A 15,950-nucleotide genomic window follows, 5' to 3' on the forward strand; every position below is an offset into this window, starting at 1 on the left:
AGAGTGGATGGGGTCTGGTCTATCTGAGGCACGTGTACCTGTAAAATTTGTGAAACATACACGTGGCACGAAATAAAGAATTACATATACAATATGTTTAAGGGATGCTCCCCGTAAAATTTTTGATATTGTGTTGTGAGGAAAACTAATGGGCTGACGGGGTACATAACGCATATGGAAATTGTATGATTAAAATATTTATTTTAAAGAAAACTGATATAAGAGAGTAGATAAATAATTATATTTTCCTTGCTTAAAAATGATAATACGTGCTTATACAGTAGATTCATACTCTGGAGAATACATGGATAACTGAATTGAATATTAATCTGAAAAAGAAAAAAAAACAAAGGATCAAAGTTAAATGAATATTAAGCAGGAGGCAAGCAATGAAAAACACACAGTTATGTTTAACTCTTTTTAACTGTAAGGGTTGCACATCATCAAACAAACATGGAGACAAATTTTGGGAAGTCACTAGAAATCACCCATTATAAGTTCATTATATGGAAGAGATTTTTGGTGCTTGGGCACTCATGCAGCCTCTGTAATAAACTGGAATGAAAAATAATTCTTTAGAAGGGAAAGCGGGCTTGGGGTACGTGCTAGGAATATATATGCGGTTTTTTCCTCCGGAACAGAGTGCTTTGATGTCACGCAAAGATGCTTACCACTAGATACCAGGGGCTGCTAGAATTTACTGCTTATGTCCTATCCATCAACTGTTATTTAACAGAAGACAGTTATATATACATAGTGAAGATCATCATATTTCTCTTGCATGACTTCTTTATAGTCAGAAAATTCAACTATAGCTCCAAATACAATCTTAATGAAAGAAACATCTATCCTAAACAAGAATTGCTATGCAAGACCCCGGGCCCAGGATTGTCTGACTGCACGGGTCAGTGTGCCCCCATGCTATGTCGTGCTGGATCTGTACCGATACAATAGAGGAGGTAAAAAATAAAACTGAAAAAAACCGAAAAAAAGAAAAATCAAAAAAAAAAAGAAAAAAGAGGAGAGCAAAAAGAAAAGAGAAGGTTGGCGGAGGACCTCCTATAGGATTCTTTTTTCAAACGAAATAGAGAAACAGAGATAGAACACTTCCTTTGCCCCTCCGTGTGGCTCTCCCACCCTCCGCCGATCGGCTGTCATCCTCTGTGTATCTCTTGTCCTTTCTCTTCTTCTTTCCCCTACTCTCTCTCCTCTCTAACCATCTCAATCTACTATTAGTATGACACGGTATACTCCAAATCGCACGGTTCGAGATGGCGGTGTGGCCGATGCGGTGATGTGCAAGGAAGGAGAAGGGGAAAGGTTAAGAAATTGTCCAAGTAATGGATGAGAGGCAATTAAGGCAGAATAAAGTTCAAAAGGGCAACTTTATATTAATTGAAGAAAATGTAAATATAGCAACCCAAAGTTATAACATATTGACAACACACTGCATATAATCCATACTGATTTTTCACAAAATAACACTGCCATGTTAAGGGCGAGAAACAAGAGAGCAGCGGGGGATTAAGAAGGGAGGCTTGCAGGACCCCGCAGTGCAGCCTGCCCTGGTCACCAGCTAAACCAGGCTGGTTAGGGCTCGCATGGCGATAGGAACCCCTCTGGTGGATTTTACAAGCAGCACTCTGTTCAATCTATTAATTTCACTCATCTCATACTTTTGCATTTGCTTCCTGGGCAAATGCACTCCACAAAGAAGGCTATAAGCATTACTGAAATAACCTACAAACAGCAAAATGAGCGTCAAAATGAAATAGCTTTGCCTCCACAACCTCTTTTGCTCATCATACAACAGGAATTCAGCCAGAGATATCCAGGAAACATCCCACACAAAATAGAGAATTAGCACCTCTTTTTTTTTGTTTTTAAACTAACACATCCCACAAGAATTCGTTCAGCATATTATAAAGAATTTATTGTGCCACCATGCCATAGTCCTGCAGACGCTTTGCTGACCTCCTCAATGCAGCAATCTTTTCTCATGTTTAGAACACCCTGAATTTTTGCATCCAAATGTGATGAAAATCTTGAGATGACAGGGAAGGCACCTAGAAAATTCTAATAGCAAATGAAGAAAACACCAAAACTGTAATTTCTCATCCTTGAGAAGCTGGACCATCTGATGCTTCATCCATGGGTTCTGCCTCTGCTGCATCATCTTTAGCTTCAGTTTTTTTACCTACACGAGATAAAATGGGCAGTTAAGATCCAAGTTGGACGTAACATAATGCTCAGTCTTTTGCTCACTTTTATGAAAGACATTTGAATTACTAAGTGTAGCATTTTATAAGCCGAGTAAAGATACAAAAAATACACAGCTTCAAATGTTCTCCAGATTCTAGTCTTCAACAGAACAACCTGGTTCCACAGATTCCAGACCCTTTCTTTAAAAAAAAAAAAAAAAAAAGAAAAGAAAAAACAGAAACCAGGATCCAGAGATTCCAGACTTCTTCTCAAAAGCATAAAAAAAGAAGAAAGAAACAGTATACACCAAGCCACATAGGCAGCTCCAACTCTTAAGTGCAATGTCATATTGGTAAACTCTGAGAACGGTCACTTTTGCATAAAACGATAGAAGGAATTTCAAGATGAATAAACATGACCTAAAAGAAAATGGTGATCAATCACCCTATCACACACCTTTCTTCTTCTTTCCTCCACCTTTTTTCTTCGTTTTTGTGCCCAAAGCAAGCCATGCCTTGATCTCAGGATTGTCATCAATGGACCTGGTAGGTTTCAACTCTTGCAATGGATGGGAGGTTATCCTGTCAGACCCGTTTGGCATTAACAATACCGTGAACTTAATATGAGCAACAAGGTCTCCTGCAATGTACGTCAATTTAAATGACATCAACCATCTGAAACATACCTGTTTAATCAGAATAACAAGTGTAGTTGGTTCCTAATAATATGAAAAAGAGAACAAACAAAGACTGCAAGGAATAGCAGTCCACAATTTGGTTAAAAAGACTCTATTCAACCTGTTTTTCGGAATGAAAAACTACAAAGCTTCCTGCTACAGAAATTGGGACAAGCTTCCAACTAGAAAAGTCATTACTCCTTTAACAGCCCCAGCAACATCTAGATTTCAAATTCAGTGGGTACACGAGGTAATCAGCAATTAAAAGTACCAATTCTGCTACATTAAGTCAAAAACCTTAGTAGAAATCAATTTCACACGATGAATCCTTTCGCAGTCACTAACCATAATACAATATCATACTGCCTTTTGGCATCTACTATAGTTCCATAACCAGCAGTATCATTATTCTTGGCATAACCAAGCAAAACTGAGAGTTCAACCTACTTGGATGCTTTAACTGTTTGCATGAATGTAAATCTTTACCTGGCTTCTCATGCAGAACAGGGTATGGCTGCAAGAGATCATGGTTGACACACTCTACTAGTCCCAGCCGAGCACGCTTCTCTTCCAATGCTCTAGGAGGCAAAGGGAAAAGTTTATGAAGAAGAAAACTTCAGATATAAGACCACGTGACAAGAATAGCAAACCTTGCAGTAAACGGCAAGATTGGAAACTTCTGATTTATTTCACTAAAAATAAATCTTGATGCTTTCATTTTTAAGTGATAATTTTTGTCCACAGCTCTTTTATAGATAGTAGTTTGTTTCTCGTCTAAGAGCCTTGGCTGCACATAAGGATAGTCTCTCATCACAATGTCAGAACAAAGGAAGCAGAAATACAGCATATGATATTGATTAGCATAAATATTACCTTCCCTTCACCTGTGCTAGTGACTATATCAATTGCATAGACTTCATTCTCCTCAAACTCTGCATCATCAACTCTGGTATCAGGATTAGATACACTAAGTACGACTTTGTTTCCATCAATGACGAACTGTTTAATCTGGTGACTAAGCACTCCTTCAACAACTTTGCAATCATAGGCAGCAGCTACTTTCTGAATAGCTTCTGCAACATCTTTATTCTACAAAACAAGAAATAGCATGATAGGAACGAAAGCTCTTGAGAACATCACAAGCAATAAATTAGGAGAAAAAAAGCATTTCCTTAATTTTTTAGGTGATCGCATGACAGCCCCGCTCCCCCCCTTGTGGGACCAAAAAAAAAAGGGGAGGAGGGGGGTGTGAATAGCAGCTACAAGAAAACATATTATTGTTCAGATGTCAAATTAAATTACAAAAATGTCATACTGGTTCAGTAGTTAAGCAATCTTGAACAATAACATTTTCAACAGGATTGGGCAGTTGAACCCCAAAAAAAAAACATCATAAAGGGTTTGCATTAACTTATATTAACACGCTAACTTTCAAACTCAATCAATATGCCACCCTGTACCATAACAATAATAATTATTTATGAGTTTGCTAGCAACCTTTGAAAATTAACCTGTCATAGTTGAGAAGAGGACTTGCTCAACAAAGATCCAAAAATCAGGCCCAACCAATTTATAAATGGGTTCAGGTAGTGGCATGTCAACTTCAAGACCCCTAGGACTTAGGGTTAGGGTTTAGGGTTTAAGATTTTAGGTTTGAGGGTTTAGGGTTTAAGGTTTAGGGATTTAGGGTTCAAGGTTTAGGGATTAGGGCTTTGGGTTTGTACTTACGTTTGTACTTATGCCACATTGATCCACTTCACACATTTTTATCATTGTAATTTGTAAGTCAATGACAAAGACATACAACTTATATTTAAAGCATATTCATCTATATACAAATCACTTCAAATGATTAATACTCAAAAATCATATCTTACTCTGGCTGAAAGTTAACTCCACTAGACTAAATTGCTTGCTTTCTGGTTTTTGTAAGAAGCAATATAATAGGAGGGAATATTAAAAGCTTACAACTTAGAAAGGTGTCACTTAAAATCATTAAGCACTGAATTCAAATCTAAAATACAATTTGCTGAAAACTCTAAGTAATACGCGCACACATACTCACACTCCGAGACCTTGTTTTTCTCCTTAATCCAATAAGGATCTCTCCCCAATATGGAAGGTTAACTTGGACCCGACCCAAACCAAACCCTTAGCCCAATTTCAACCAACCAACCAACCTCACCTATCCTGGAGCTCCATCGGACCAACCTTACAAAGTTCATCTAACATCAACTTGGGACTTGGGATTTGGAAATCACACTAGCTGAAATTTACATTAGTCACCCTTGGCTTCACTTATACCACTTCCAAAATTCCACATCCGCCTGTGCCATATGCCCCCACCTAACCCCAAAATCCCAAACTCAAAATTGTTCTCTATGCCCAATAGGTCCAAAACATCTTAGAGCTATATGACCCACAAGCCCATGAGAAGCCTAACTGCCATACTGAACAGCATGTTATGGCCTCACATCTTTACCTACATCAATCCTCCACAAACCTGTGATCACACCCACTTCTACACCCATCCACAGCCTAGTGACAGCTAAGCAACATGACACCTCCCGTCATCATTCTCCATTGTGTCCTTTATTTCTAGGCCCCTAAGTATCTTTTTCATCTAAATATCCTTTTATCCATCATCCATTTTGTCCCAACTTCCACTTATCCCTACACATTCCTTTACCATTAACTAAACCACTCTCATCCATGCATCCTCCTAACCCCTTAGGCAATGACCTTGGCCTTCTAGAAGCCCTTTAGACTCCCTTAGTTGAACCTAGCTAACCTTCACCACACCATCTTTCCCCTTCAACACAAATGAATTAATCTTGGTTGTAAAGCAACCTTATTCCTCCTAACTAGGACCATGCTCTATGCCTACAACTCTTCATCCATGCACCCTTTCACATTTACCAAGCAATTTATCCTTTTGAATCTAAATCTCTCATCATAATATTCCTCTGCCCTTAGAAGATTCCCTTACCCTTTAAGATTTCCTTTGCCTCCACCCCTCAAGATAACAATAATCAACCTTTACTATATCATTTCCGCCCCAAATCAAACATGATCCAATCCTACCATCCAATCTCTCTCTCTCTCTCTCTCTCTCTCTCTCTCTCTCTCTCCAAGCTAACCACTAAGGAAAATAATTTCCTTAAACCATGGAATTCTCTCTCTAAATCCCATTTCATTAAGAGGAAGCAAACAGTAGAAGCCACATAACCCAAGCAGTGCATAGCTTTAGGTTAATCCTTAGAATACTCCACTTCTTGCAAGTCCCTCAGTGCATGCTCATTATTGGTTCATTCAACGTTGGAAAGAACATGATGATTTAGACCATTATTAATAGTAACTCTTCAAAAAGAAAAAATACACGTTCCTAAAACAAAATAAACCTGATACAAGGCAGAAAGTTACACATTTACTAAATTGACCCCTCAAAAGGTTAATATGAAATAATATCAACTAGGAAAATATTTTGATATAATAAAAAAAGCACTCTCCAATTATTTTTTTAAAAAAATGTATAATATTGTTGTATGTTTCACAAAACATTCTGGACATGTTCCAAAATATTATAGTGACAAAACAAAAAGGACAGAAAAAAGAATTACTCAGCCAACAAAAGCCATAAAAAATTGAAAAGAAAGAAAGCAAGAACATGGTACTCTATCAGTGTAACTATGACAGAAGCATCATTTGGACATTAGTCCGTTGCGTATGATAAGTTTCATCACTTAGAGTATTCATGTCCTCCCAACATCACTTCAGTCCAATTCTAAGGTAAAAAATAATAGACACCATACAATAATATCAAAATATTAATATATGGAAAAGACGATAAATATCAGCCTGATTATCTAACCAAAGTACGCTTGATAGAAAGCAAGATACAACAATCCTAAGGGTATTTATTGGAGGCATCTCACAATGATATACACACACATAACAAACTTCAATATATGTTATAATGGTCATTGTTTTACGTTTTCTAAAAATAATTTTAAAATTTGAATACTGACTAAATCATCTATTCCCTTTCATACCATAAATGCCATTGCTTCATATCAAATATATCATTCATTCTCTCTTTATAACACAAATCATTTTAGTTCATCAGACCAAAAATGTTAATTATCCCCATTCCCATAGGAAGGACCATTCCTCCCACTTAAAAACGGCATAACAATTCCTCTATTTAAGAAATGATGATTCCAAAGGAATCATGATTTCACTTCTTGTGCAAACCAAATATTAGAATGGGCCAAGGCCGGAATTCCTTTTCCATTCAAACCCTCATTCCACAAACCAAACATAGCATAAAAGCTTAGGGAAGCAAAAGGAAACCAAGTTTTAAACCAAAAATCCATCAATGGACAAGCATTGAGAGCATAGATTGATCATTCATGTATATTTTTGAGCAAATGCATGGGTTGAGTTCATTCCTCAATTTCTTTTGAAAATCAACTAAAATATACATGTTAGGATAGCAAAAAAAAAAAACCTTTAAAATCCCTTCACCCAACAAATATTAGGTCTCAAACTATGATTAATTTGGTATTTTCTGCATTGTCAAGCAAATGCAACCCTTCAGCATGCAAGTTGGCTTGAAAGGGATTGGGGGAGAAAATCGGGAACTTGGACATAGTGTACATAAAGCGGCATGGTATACAAACAGACAAGAGATTTGCACAGAGCCATATGCAATATTCAGGAGAATATGAAGCATTTTTAAATATATTAAAAATAAATAGTTTTAATATAAATATTGACAATAGTAATAACAGCAATATTCATAAATGATAACTAACAATTACAACTTAATGTTTATTGCATATTATTTAATAGCAATATTTATGATATTACCAGCAATACCCACATCCAACTAGCAACCAACTACATCCATGCCACTTGCACAAGCTCAAATAAGAGGAGGTTGCATATGTGACCGCATATTACTACACAGATTGCATATGCAAGTACATAGCGCTAAAAGAGAATGCATATTCAGCTCACATGCAGCCTTGCTGCACGTAGCCACTGCATTAAGGGAATGTGTTATGATCAAGGGAGGCACTGACATATGCAGCTGCACACACGACTTTCTGAATCAGTGCTTGGATGACCAAATCAAATATTGCAAGTTCGGGTAGGTTTGCTCGAACAAATGTTCACTTAGGTCCATAATGTCTCGAATTGTCGCTAAAATAAGTTCCTCCAAATGGGAGTTCAGTTTGACCACTTAGGCAAGAGATGGCCCTTAAGTACTAATATCCTAATAGCAAGGTGGAAGAGTACTCAAAAACAAAAATCTTCTATCTTGATCAGGCAATGGATGGAATGATCTAGAAGAGGAACCTGAACAAGCAAATTTTCCGAAAGAGATCATAAAAAAGAACTTTCTTTAATAAATACCCGACACTGAAATTCTGTAAATTACTTTGCATAGCAAATACCTTCTTTCCGGGCCTCACGAGCCTCAGAGCAACCTCTGCTGCAGTGTTTGCGGCTGCAATTACATCCGCTGCTCTCCCAGTGATTGAGCCATCTTGAAGGACATGTGTATGGGCCACTACAGCAATAAATCCATCTATATGACAACCCATATCTCTGCAGCAGAAACACATAAATTTTAAATTGACACCAAACGGTCACAACTGACGATTACAACGACCCAGTTATCATACATTTTTACTACATCGTTTGCTTCCAAAACAGTCTCATCACTGCCAAGCGGCGAAAAATGGCAAACAGTGTTGTTCACAGAGATGCATGTCGGGAATGCTATACCCTTCTCAATCTTTTTCTTCACGTTCTTATATACGTTGCCAGTTTGCCTAACCAAACATCACGATTCCACAAATTTAGATAACATTTAACACAAAATCTAAATTATTTGCAAATTTAGCCAAAAAAAAAGCCTAACTCTTTAATGAAGGCATCTCCCTTCTCGCAAATGTCTACAATTTTGGCCTTCGGCTTGCACTCTGATACGACCAGCTGAAGAGCCTCTGTTCGCATCGAATTTGTACAAGAAGACATATTAAAAAGCCAAGGAAATTGAAAAGTGACACGATTTTTCTCATCCGACGCGGAGAAAAAGGGGGGAAACAAGAAATAGAGATTATTACTGTTGACGATCTCGGCGGCACACTTATACTTGGTAACGACGTCAGGGGAAGTGAGGTCCAACTCCTTCTCCTCCCTTGCCTCGTCGTCCGACATCTCTCCAAGCCAGCTAAACCCTAGCCGACACAAAGAGAAAAAGTTCCAAGAACATATTCAAACAAAAGAAAACGCTGCATATAAAGAACCACCAAAACCTAGGGTAAATTCATTACCAACAATATCAACAGAGTACAGACCTTCAGCAACGATGGAGAGGAGAGAAGCTACTCTCAGCGCTAGAAATTCAATGCAGACAAGTCTATCGCGGCGATCTCCGCTCGTTTAGAGGCATAAAAGGGAATGGAGGCAAGGTTTCAATTTTGGGGTTTCGGCCCGTAAAGAGAGGAAAGAACGGGGTCGAAAAGGACTCAAGAGTGTGAGGCAGTTTAGGGCAACACGCCGTTTCTTTGTGCGTATATAGGGCCGAGGGAAGCAGACGTCACATTTAAGCAAAAAAAAAAAAAAAAAAAGGAGACGTCACGCGTGGTGCACGTGGAAACGGTGCCCCCCGCCCTCCCCGTCCCGACCCGGGGTCTCGCTAGGTGGCGGTAGGATTCAGTTAGCCATCTTGCATCCTTTCACGCGTACAAACGTGTCGGATGGCCCCCAAAGAGATATTTGCAGAGCTCCCTCTAACCAATAAGAAAGGGAGCGAATAGAATTGTTGATTGAATCGCCTTATTTACTGTCTAATATTTTAGAAAGATTCTCTGTACTTGACATGTGTCTATTCCTTCTCTACTGTATAATCTTATTTTCATAAATTTAGCTAGTTGTGCTCATACGAAATTAGTGTGAATAGCTGATGTACCAAAAATATAAAATAACATATTTCATGCCAAAGTGTGCGTTTGGCTGCCAAATGCACAATTTTATCCATCCATATGGGGAACTCATGAGGGCTTCCAATGGACACCCAATCAGGGAGCAAGGACTAAATTTGGGAGTACATAAATTGTTTAACCTGCAAACCGTTATTAATTTGAAGTTTAGTTCCACATCCACCATCCTCCTCGAGACACAGACACGCCTCTCATATAAAGGTACCTCACTTCCGTTAAATGGGATGGGAATGATGGAACCAAGAAAAGTACCTCAGCTATGGCTCTGAGAGATGAGATGGGAATGACGATTCTAATACGATGGCCCGCCCAAATTGGAAATTAAATGACTCAATAGTACCACATGCAGACCCAGGAGCCGAACCCAAACTAAGCTATAACCATTCTACAAGTTGTCTGCTCGCTCCCACAGAAGGTTTACACAGAAGGCGTATGAAATAGCCTTTTCATTGTAGGGTGTGATTTATCCTCCTGTTGCAGAGATATCATGTTTCCTTGGGGAGAAAACCATTCTTCCGTTGCAACACATCTTTACTAGCAGGCTCATCAAAAGTAGATCCGAGCAATGAGATGATATATCAATATAAATGCTTCAAAGGACAAGTTCAATTTGTAGTTAACCCTGAATAATAACATTCTTCATCTAGTTATTTTAAGCATACATACAATGACTTCAATAATAATAAAACTATGGCGGAGAAGAATTTCCGGTTGCATACCATCACCGAAACATTCAAGGCCGTCAAGCATGCGAATGATGAAAGAGATATCAGTGGCCCATTACCAATGCTCTAGATGATGGAATTCTTCGAGCAATGCTGCAGTCCGCAGAAAGAATGCAATCCAAGTGCTCATTTTCCCACTGTAGTACATCAGATATGGCTTTATAAGCCATCCGATCCTGTAAATTTAACGTAGAAAGGCCAGGCATCAACACCATCCCTGATACATAGTCAAGCGAAACAAATAGAACAAAGAATGCATATAACTTCAAACGGTACTCATAACTATTCATTGAAGCAGGAGAATATGAAAAAAAATATCTAGCAATATGTCTCATGAGGCACAAAGTGTAGGGTCAACTTATCTGCTCACTTGGAAAATAGAAGATAAGGCAACAAAAATGGAAATAATACGGCAATTAAAGGTGCTTTCGAAAGCAACATAGGCAATAAGTAGAAAATATACCATTTAATGAAAGTATTGAGTACCACCTATACACAAGAAACCAGCTACTGACTATGCTCTCACAAAACTCAGCTGCATCTGCTCATCGCAGGAGATCAGTCACCAGTTACATCAAAAAGAGATCAGTCACCAAACAGAATCCTAAGCACAGTATTGCACGGCACCCAAAAAAATTGCCGGGTACCAATGCAAAACCAATGCCTATATTAAAATTACAAATGTTGTTATACTTTTTCTTGACTGACCACCTGCTGCTGCAATAAATTATAAATTGTTCACCAGTACCAAATGTGTATCACCTAACACAACTGTGGACAAACATCAAATTTTTTAGTAACTTCCCAACGGAGATGTGCCAAAGAGTGGCATTGGAGGCATCCCCATCCCATCCACTGGTGGTGCGGCCGCGAAAAGGTCCACCCATGCCTGGGGCAATGCAAGAGGCAGCAACTGGGCATACCCAAAAAAAACTCTTGAATCTTAGCTGTAACCTACAAGAGGTAGCAATAGCAATACCAAGAATAAGTGGTAAGTATTAAGATATGAAACAAATTACTTTAAAAGCATCTCGATCTAATAGAATATGCTGTAATTATGTAGATCAACCGGGCTAGGTACCAAGTTCTATCATATGCAGCTTCAAAGTTACACGTCCGGCATAGGTCTTTGAAGCAAACAAGTAAGAATAGAGATAACTCAATAAGCGCGCTTGCAGATAAGTTTTTAAATTCAGAGACCCATCCTACTTTCTAATGCAATCTTCTCACGAAACATTTTTCTTCAATACTAAAGCTACGAAAATGTTTTTTGCCTAGTTTAATAAAAATGCTATCATGAAAAGCTTTGCCACAGAGATATGAGAGTTACGCTCCAATTCCTTACACTTAACTGGTAGAAGACAAAGCTAAATATCAAGTTTAGTATAGAAAGTGAAATAAAGGATGATCTAAAACATTGCTGAAAAAAATTAGGTATACTGATCAAAATCATCCCAATGAAAATACAATATATACGAAAATGGTTCGCCAAACCCTCCACTACATGTGAAGATGGCAATGCATGACTTCTGTAAGACCACATTTTGCCGACCCAAGTTTATGGAATGAATAGGACCAGTAGATTGCTTCTTTACAAAATCTAGGGGACAATGCCTAAATTCTGACACAATTACCATTCCGAGGTTGGCTAAAAGCATACAAAGACGAAGATGATTTTGTAAGGTCAAAACAAGAAAATGGAGGAATGGTGCTGAAAATTGGCAACTGAAATTTCACGATGTCCACCCAACTCAATGTCAAATCTGCGACCTATAATTGTCATACCTATTCAAGATATTTTCCAATAACGGGCCTGTCATTTGTATTGATCCTGACTCCTAAATAATCAAACAGCTATATCTTTGCTATGATGGTAAGCCAATATTCACTCAAATAGTTTTTGGTCCACAAGCTAGTGACTTTGCAACATATGACATCCACTAAATTATGAAGGGGAATTTCTTGTGGTTGAGATTGTAAAATTGACAAAATCACTATCAAAGACAATGTGATTGTTCCAACACCAAGGCTGAATAATGAAAAGAAAGAAACTAAGTAGACCTGTAGGCAAGCTTATGTTGTCTTCAAGTCTTGAGCGAGCCACACAGATTGTACTCTATATTCAAAGATTAGACCCAATGGTACTTGGTAGCATGTTCGATTAAAAAAGCAGTAGTTGGGTAAGACTCTCCTAGTTTTTCACCATGTCAGTAAGGCTCCACAAATTCTACCCCATACTTGCATGTATCATCAGTCTCGGTGAATTTTCATTTTTAACAGGTGGCAATCATGAATTATGCCATAAATTATTTTAGCATGGAGTTGTTCCATGGAAGCCCCAAAATATTCATCAGATTGTTCACTTCCATGCAATAATGACTCGAAATTGCCCATATCCACACAATACCGCCACCCAAAAATAAAAATAAAAAAAAAACAGAGAAAAAAGAAGGCACAATTTGTATGTAATTGGCTGATTTAGAAATGGTAAAAAGTAAATATTCCCTTCTAACAAGCAAACTTAAGTAAATGCCCTTGTAACTCTCACTTTGTACCTCCAATTTATTTCATAGATGATACGCAACTTGAACAATGGTAGATTTTGATAGATGCAGATAGGGACACAATAAAATGAAATGATACTGCACAGACCAAGCAGAACTCCATAAAAAATGTCTATCAAACCACCATAAAAACCCATACTATTCTGAAATACTGAAACACAGGCCAACAATGATAAAATCAGAATAACTCAGGAGCACCAGGTGCAGTTCCAATCAGAACCAGCCACTTTTCAGTTGGGCCACACCGATAGTTGATGATCTCACTATTTTTCCAAATTAGCTGTTCTATCTACATTTCAAGGTCTTTGAGTCACCTGCATATTTGATATGCAGGCATGCTACTTAATGATAGCAACTCCTTAAAAATATAGAACTTATACTGTCAATAAATTAATATGTAACAATCTAATTGCATAACCTTGCGTATTACATGGATCATTACCTTCTATTGACCAATGATACACTGAGGTTTGCGTGATCTTTGAAGTGATCCACTTCCAAAAGACAACCTGCACATCCAAATCCATACAGAATTAATGTATCTGAATTTGGGATAAATCATAAAAACAAGGAAAATAAGCAGCTAAAATAGTCATCAAAAGTTTTTAACAGAGCAATTTTACCTGTTTTGGAATCTTGTGTGATTTAATTTTTACTTTTGCCTCAATATTGAATATTTGTATGTGGTCCCGAGTAGTTCCCGGTAGTTTAGCTACATCAATAACCAATAAATTGAGTACACATACAAGTAAAAAAATGTAATAGCCTAGTAAAATAAATAATTGAGGGTATAAACAGATAGAATAAGCATCGTTGGCAATAAGCAAAATCATTGACAACCAGAATAGCCACAACTATCAAGCCTTGCCCTAACTATATGCTTCATCTTTAGGCATCCTTATCCATGAAACCTACTGGAAAGGGCTATATCTCTATCCTTGAAAGCTTGCTCCACTAGTATTATTGTCATATTCTCAAGTCCTGCATCACAATTCACATCCATACTACCTCAGATCCCCCTACCCCCTTGTTAAGCCTTTTGATAAATTTTGAGCACCTCGCCATATGAAAGCAACCCCAAATCTCTGTTGCATATGTCTATGCTGTCTCAAATAATTCTCTATAACGTTCTAGCTAATCATGTAATTCCCACCTCTCTTCTAACCCGCTTGTTCCTCACTCATCCTTCACACCCTTACCTCACATCCATCCCAACATTCTCACTTCTACCGCATTCACCTTGTTTCTTTGTACCCATCCCTATCACGAAACATTATGAGCCATAATATTTGAGCCTTATTGACATGATACAGATTTTTCCTCAAATTGCTAAGATCTGCATTGTCACATAACACCCCAAAAACACCTCTCTACTCCATTTACCAAGCGCTAATCTAATAGATGTGTCTCCATATATCTTTCCATTCTTTAATAAAGAATACAATATAGTGAGACCAATTATATCAAAGTATCTCTATTCTCTAGTCCATCATCTCTAGTCCATCTAGCAGAGTAAGCAATAGAGTAAGCAACTCCATTCCCAAATCCAGCAAATTTAGATCACAAAGACAGCAAGTGGAAACCTTTGAGAGCAAGAATCCTGCTGTTTGGATTCATCAATGCCGAGTCCCCAGTGACAGGGCTCCTCAACGGCTGCATCGGCATGTTCATGTCGAGATAACAACACTGTTCTGCAGAGAAGTCTCCCTATGTGTATTTCTCTGGCTCCATCGTTACATGCATAAAAGTGATGAAATGTGGCTTTATCCCCAGATTTGGAAGCTGGCATCAACGCAAATCAAAACAAACAATCAAGAACCAAGAAAAGTTCCACGAAAAGTTCAAAGTTTAGTTCACGAGCGTTTCGAATCATGCCCTTCGATGGATCTGAACAGATTCGCGATTCCCCAACGAATTCACCGCAGAACAAATGGAGAATACAATAATCGAGATTTACGCTTCTCCGGCCTTTACTCAAATTCTCCGTCGGGAAAGAATTCAAAATGAAACAAAACCAGCAAAAAAAACGAAAAGACCAAAAAGACACCGCTGCGAGAACAAGAGGATATCAAGAAAGGGCGGAACTCACAGTCAGGAACTCTCCCATGGTGATCGGAGGGTTGGCCGCGGCCATGGCTCCCGGATCGGCATCCAAAGTTCAGCGTTTTCCTCGGGGCTAGGGTTCACGCAGCTCGAAAACCTTTCGTCGAGAAGAAGAGAAGCGGGAGAGCGAGGAGAAGCGGTGGGTCACGTAGAGGCATTTAGCGGTGATCGACCCAGTATCAATTGTGATATCGGTAGAGATGGTGAGATCGCGCGGAGGCTTTTACTATAGTGTGACCAGCCCCCCAAAAAATTAAAAAAATAATAAAATAATTATATTTGGTTGCACTATGGTAATTTTATAGCATAGTTTTTAGATTATCATACAATCCAGTGATAAAATATTTGATGTTGGAAATCCAAGGTCACTTGAGAGCAGTGATCTAAACCTAAAATTTAAAGATTAAAATATTTTTTTTTAATTTAGCAAAAAATTAATATATGAACATACTATTAATATATTATATTACATCATATATGATATTATATATTTTATATTCATGATATATATTATACTATAATATATTATTTATTATATTATTATTTAATAAGAATTTTAAATTATAGTAGAAATATATTATTGTACTTTATACTTATATAATAAATTTATTTAATATATTATTTCTATTTACCTTATTTTTTTAATGAAAATAAATATAAGTAT

The 15,950-nt window shown here is 37.8% G+C and overlaps 2 protein-coding genes across 6 annotated transcripts; both read right to left on the reverse strand.

Annotated features, from left to right (window-relative positions):
- Positions 1-1,755: 1,755 nt before the first annotated feature.
- Positions 1,756-9,454, reverse strand: LOC103706707 (ERBB-3 BINDING PROTEIN 1-like). 2 transcript variants are annotated; one of them, XM_026804514.2, is made up of 10 exons: positions 9,226-9,454; positions 9,016-9,129; positions 8,811-8,895; positions 8,572-8,721; positions 8,341-8,494; positions 3,752-3,967; positions 3,529-3,665; positions 3,365-3,456; positions 2,659-2,841; positions 1,756-2,197 (listed from the first exon to the last, which is right to left on the reverse strand). In XM_026804514.2, the coding sequence occupies exons 2-10, from the start codon at positions 9,107-9,109 to the stop codon at positions 2,115-2,117; spliced, it is 1,194 nt and encodes a 397-aa protein (XP_026660315.2). In that variant the 5' UTR covers positions 9,110-9,129; positions 9,226-9,454; the 3' UTR covers positions 1,756-2,114. The 2 variants fall into 2 exon arrangements, with proteins under 2 accessions (XP_026660315.2, XP_008789134.2); XM_008790912.4 differs by having other exon boundaries at positions 9,250-9,453.
- Positions 9,455-10,447: 993 nt separating this feature from the next.
- On the reverse strand, positions 10,448-15,484 carry LOC103706706 (clathrin heavy chain 1-like). Of its 4 annotated transcripts, none has more exons than XR_003385659.2 (6): positions 15,273-15,482; positions 14,767-14,965; positions 13,807-13,895; positions 13,626-13,692; positions 11,109-11,573; positions 10,448-10,795 (listed from the first exon to the last, which is right to left on the reverse strand). XR_003385659.2 is itself a non-coding variant. In XM_026804513.2 (5 exons), exons 2-5 carry the CDS (start codon positions 14,852-14,854, stop codon positions 11,563-11,565), a joined length of 255 nt encoding a protein of 84 aa, XP_026660314.2. In that variant the 5' UTR covers positions 14,855-14,965; positions 15,273-15,484; the 3' UTR covers positions 11,060-11,562. The 4 variants fall into 4 exon arrangements, 1 of the variants encoding a protein (XP_026660314.2); XR_003385658.2 differs by having other exon boundaries at positions 11,083-11,573; XM_026804513.2 differs by lacking the exon at positions 10,448-10,795 and having other exon boundaries at positions 11,060-11,573; positions 15,273-15,484.
- Positions 15,485-15,950: the final 466 nt, after the last annotated feature.

Source organism: Phoenix dactylifera, chromosome 13, assembly GCF_009389715.1.
Source record: "Phoenix dactylifera cultivar Barhee BC4 chromosome 13, palm_55x_up_171113_PBpolish2nd_filt_p, whole genome shotgun sequence".
NCBI classification, from domain to species: domain Eukaryota; kingdom Viridiplantae; phylum Streptophyta; class Magnoliopsida; order Arecales; family Arecaceae; genus Phoenix; species Phoenix dactylifera.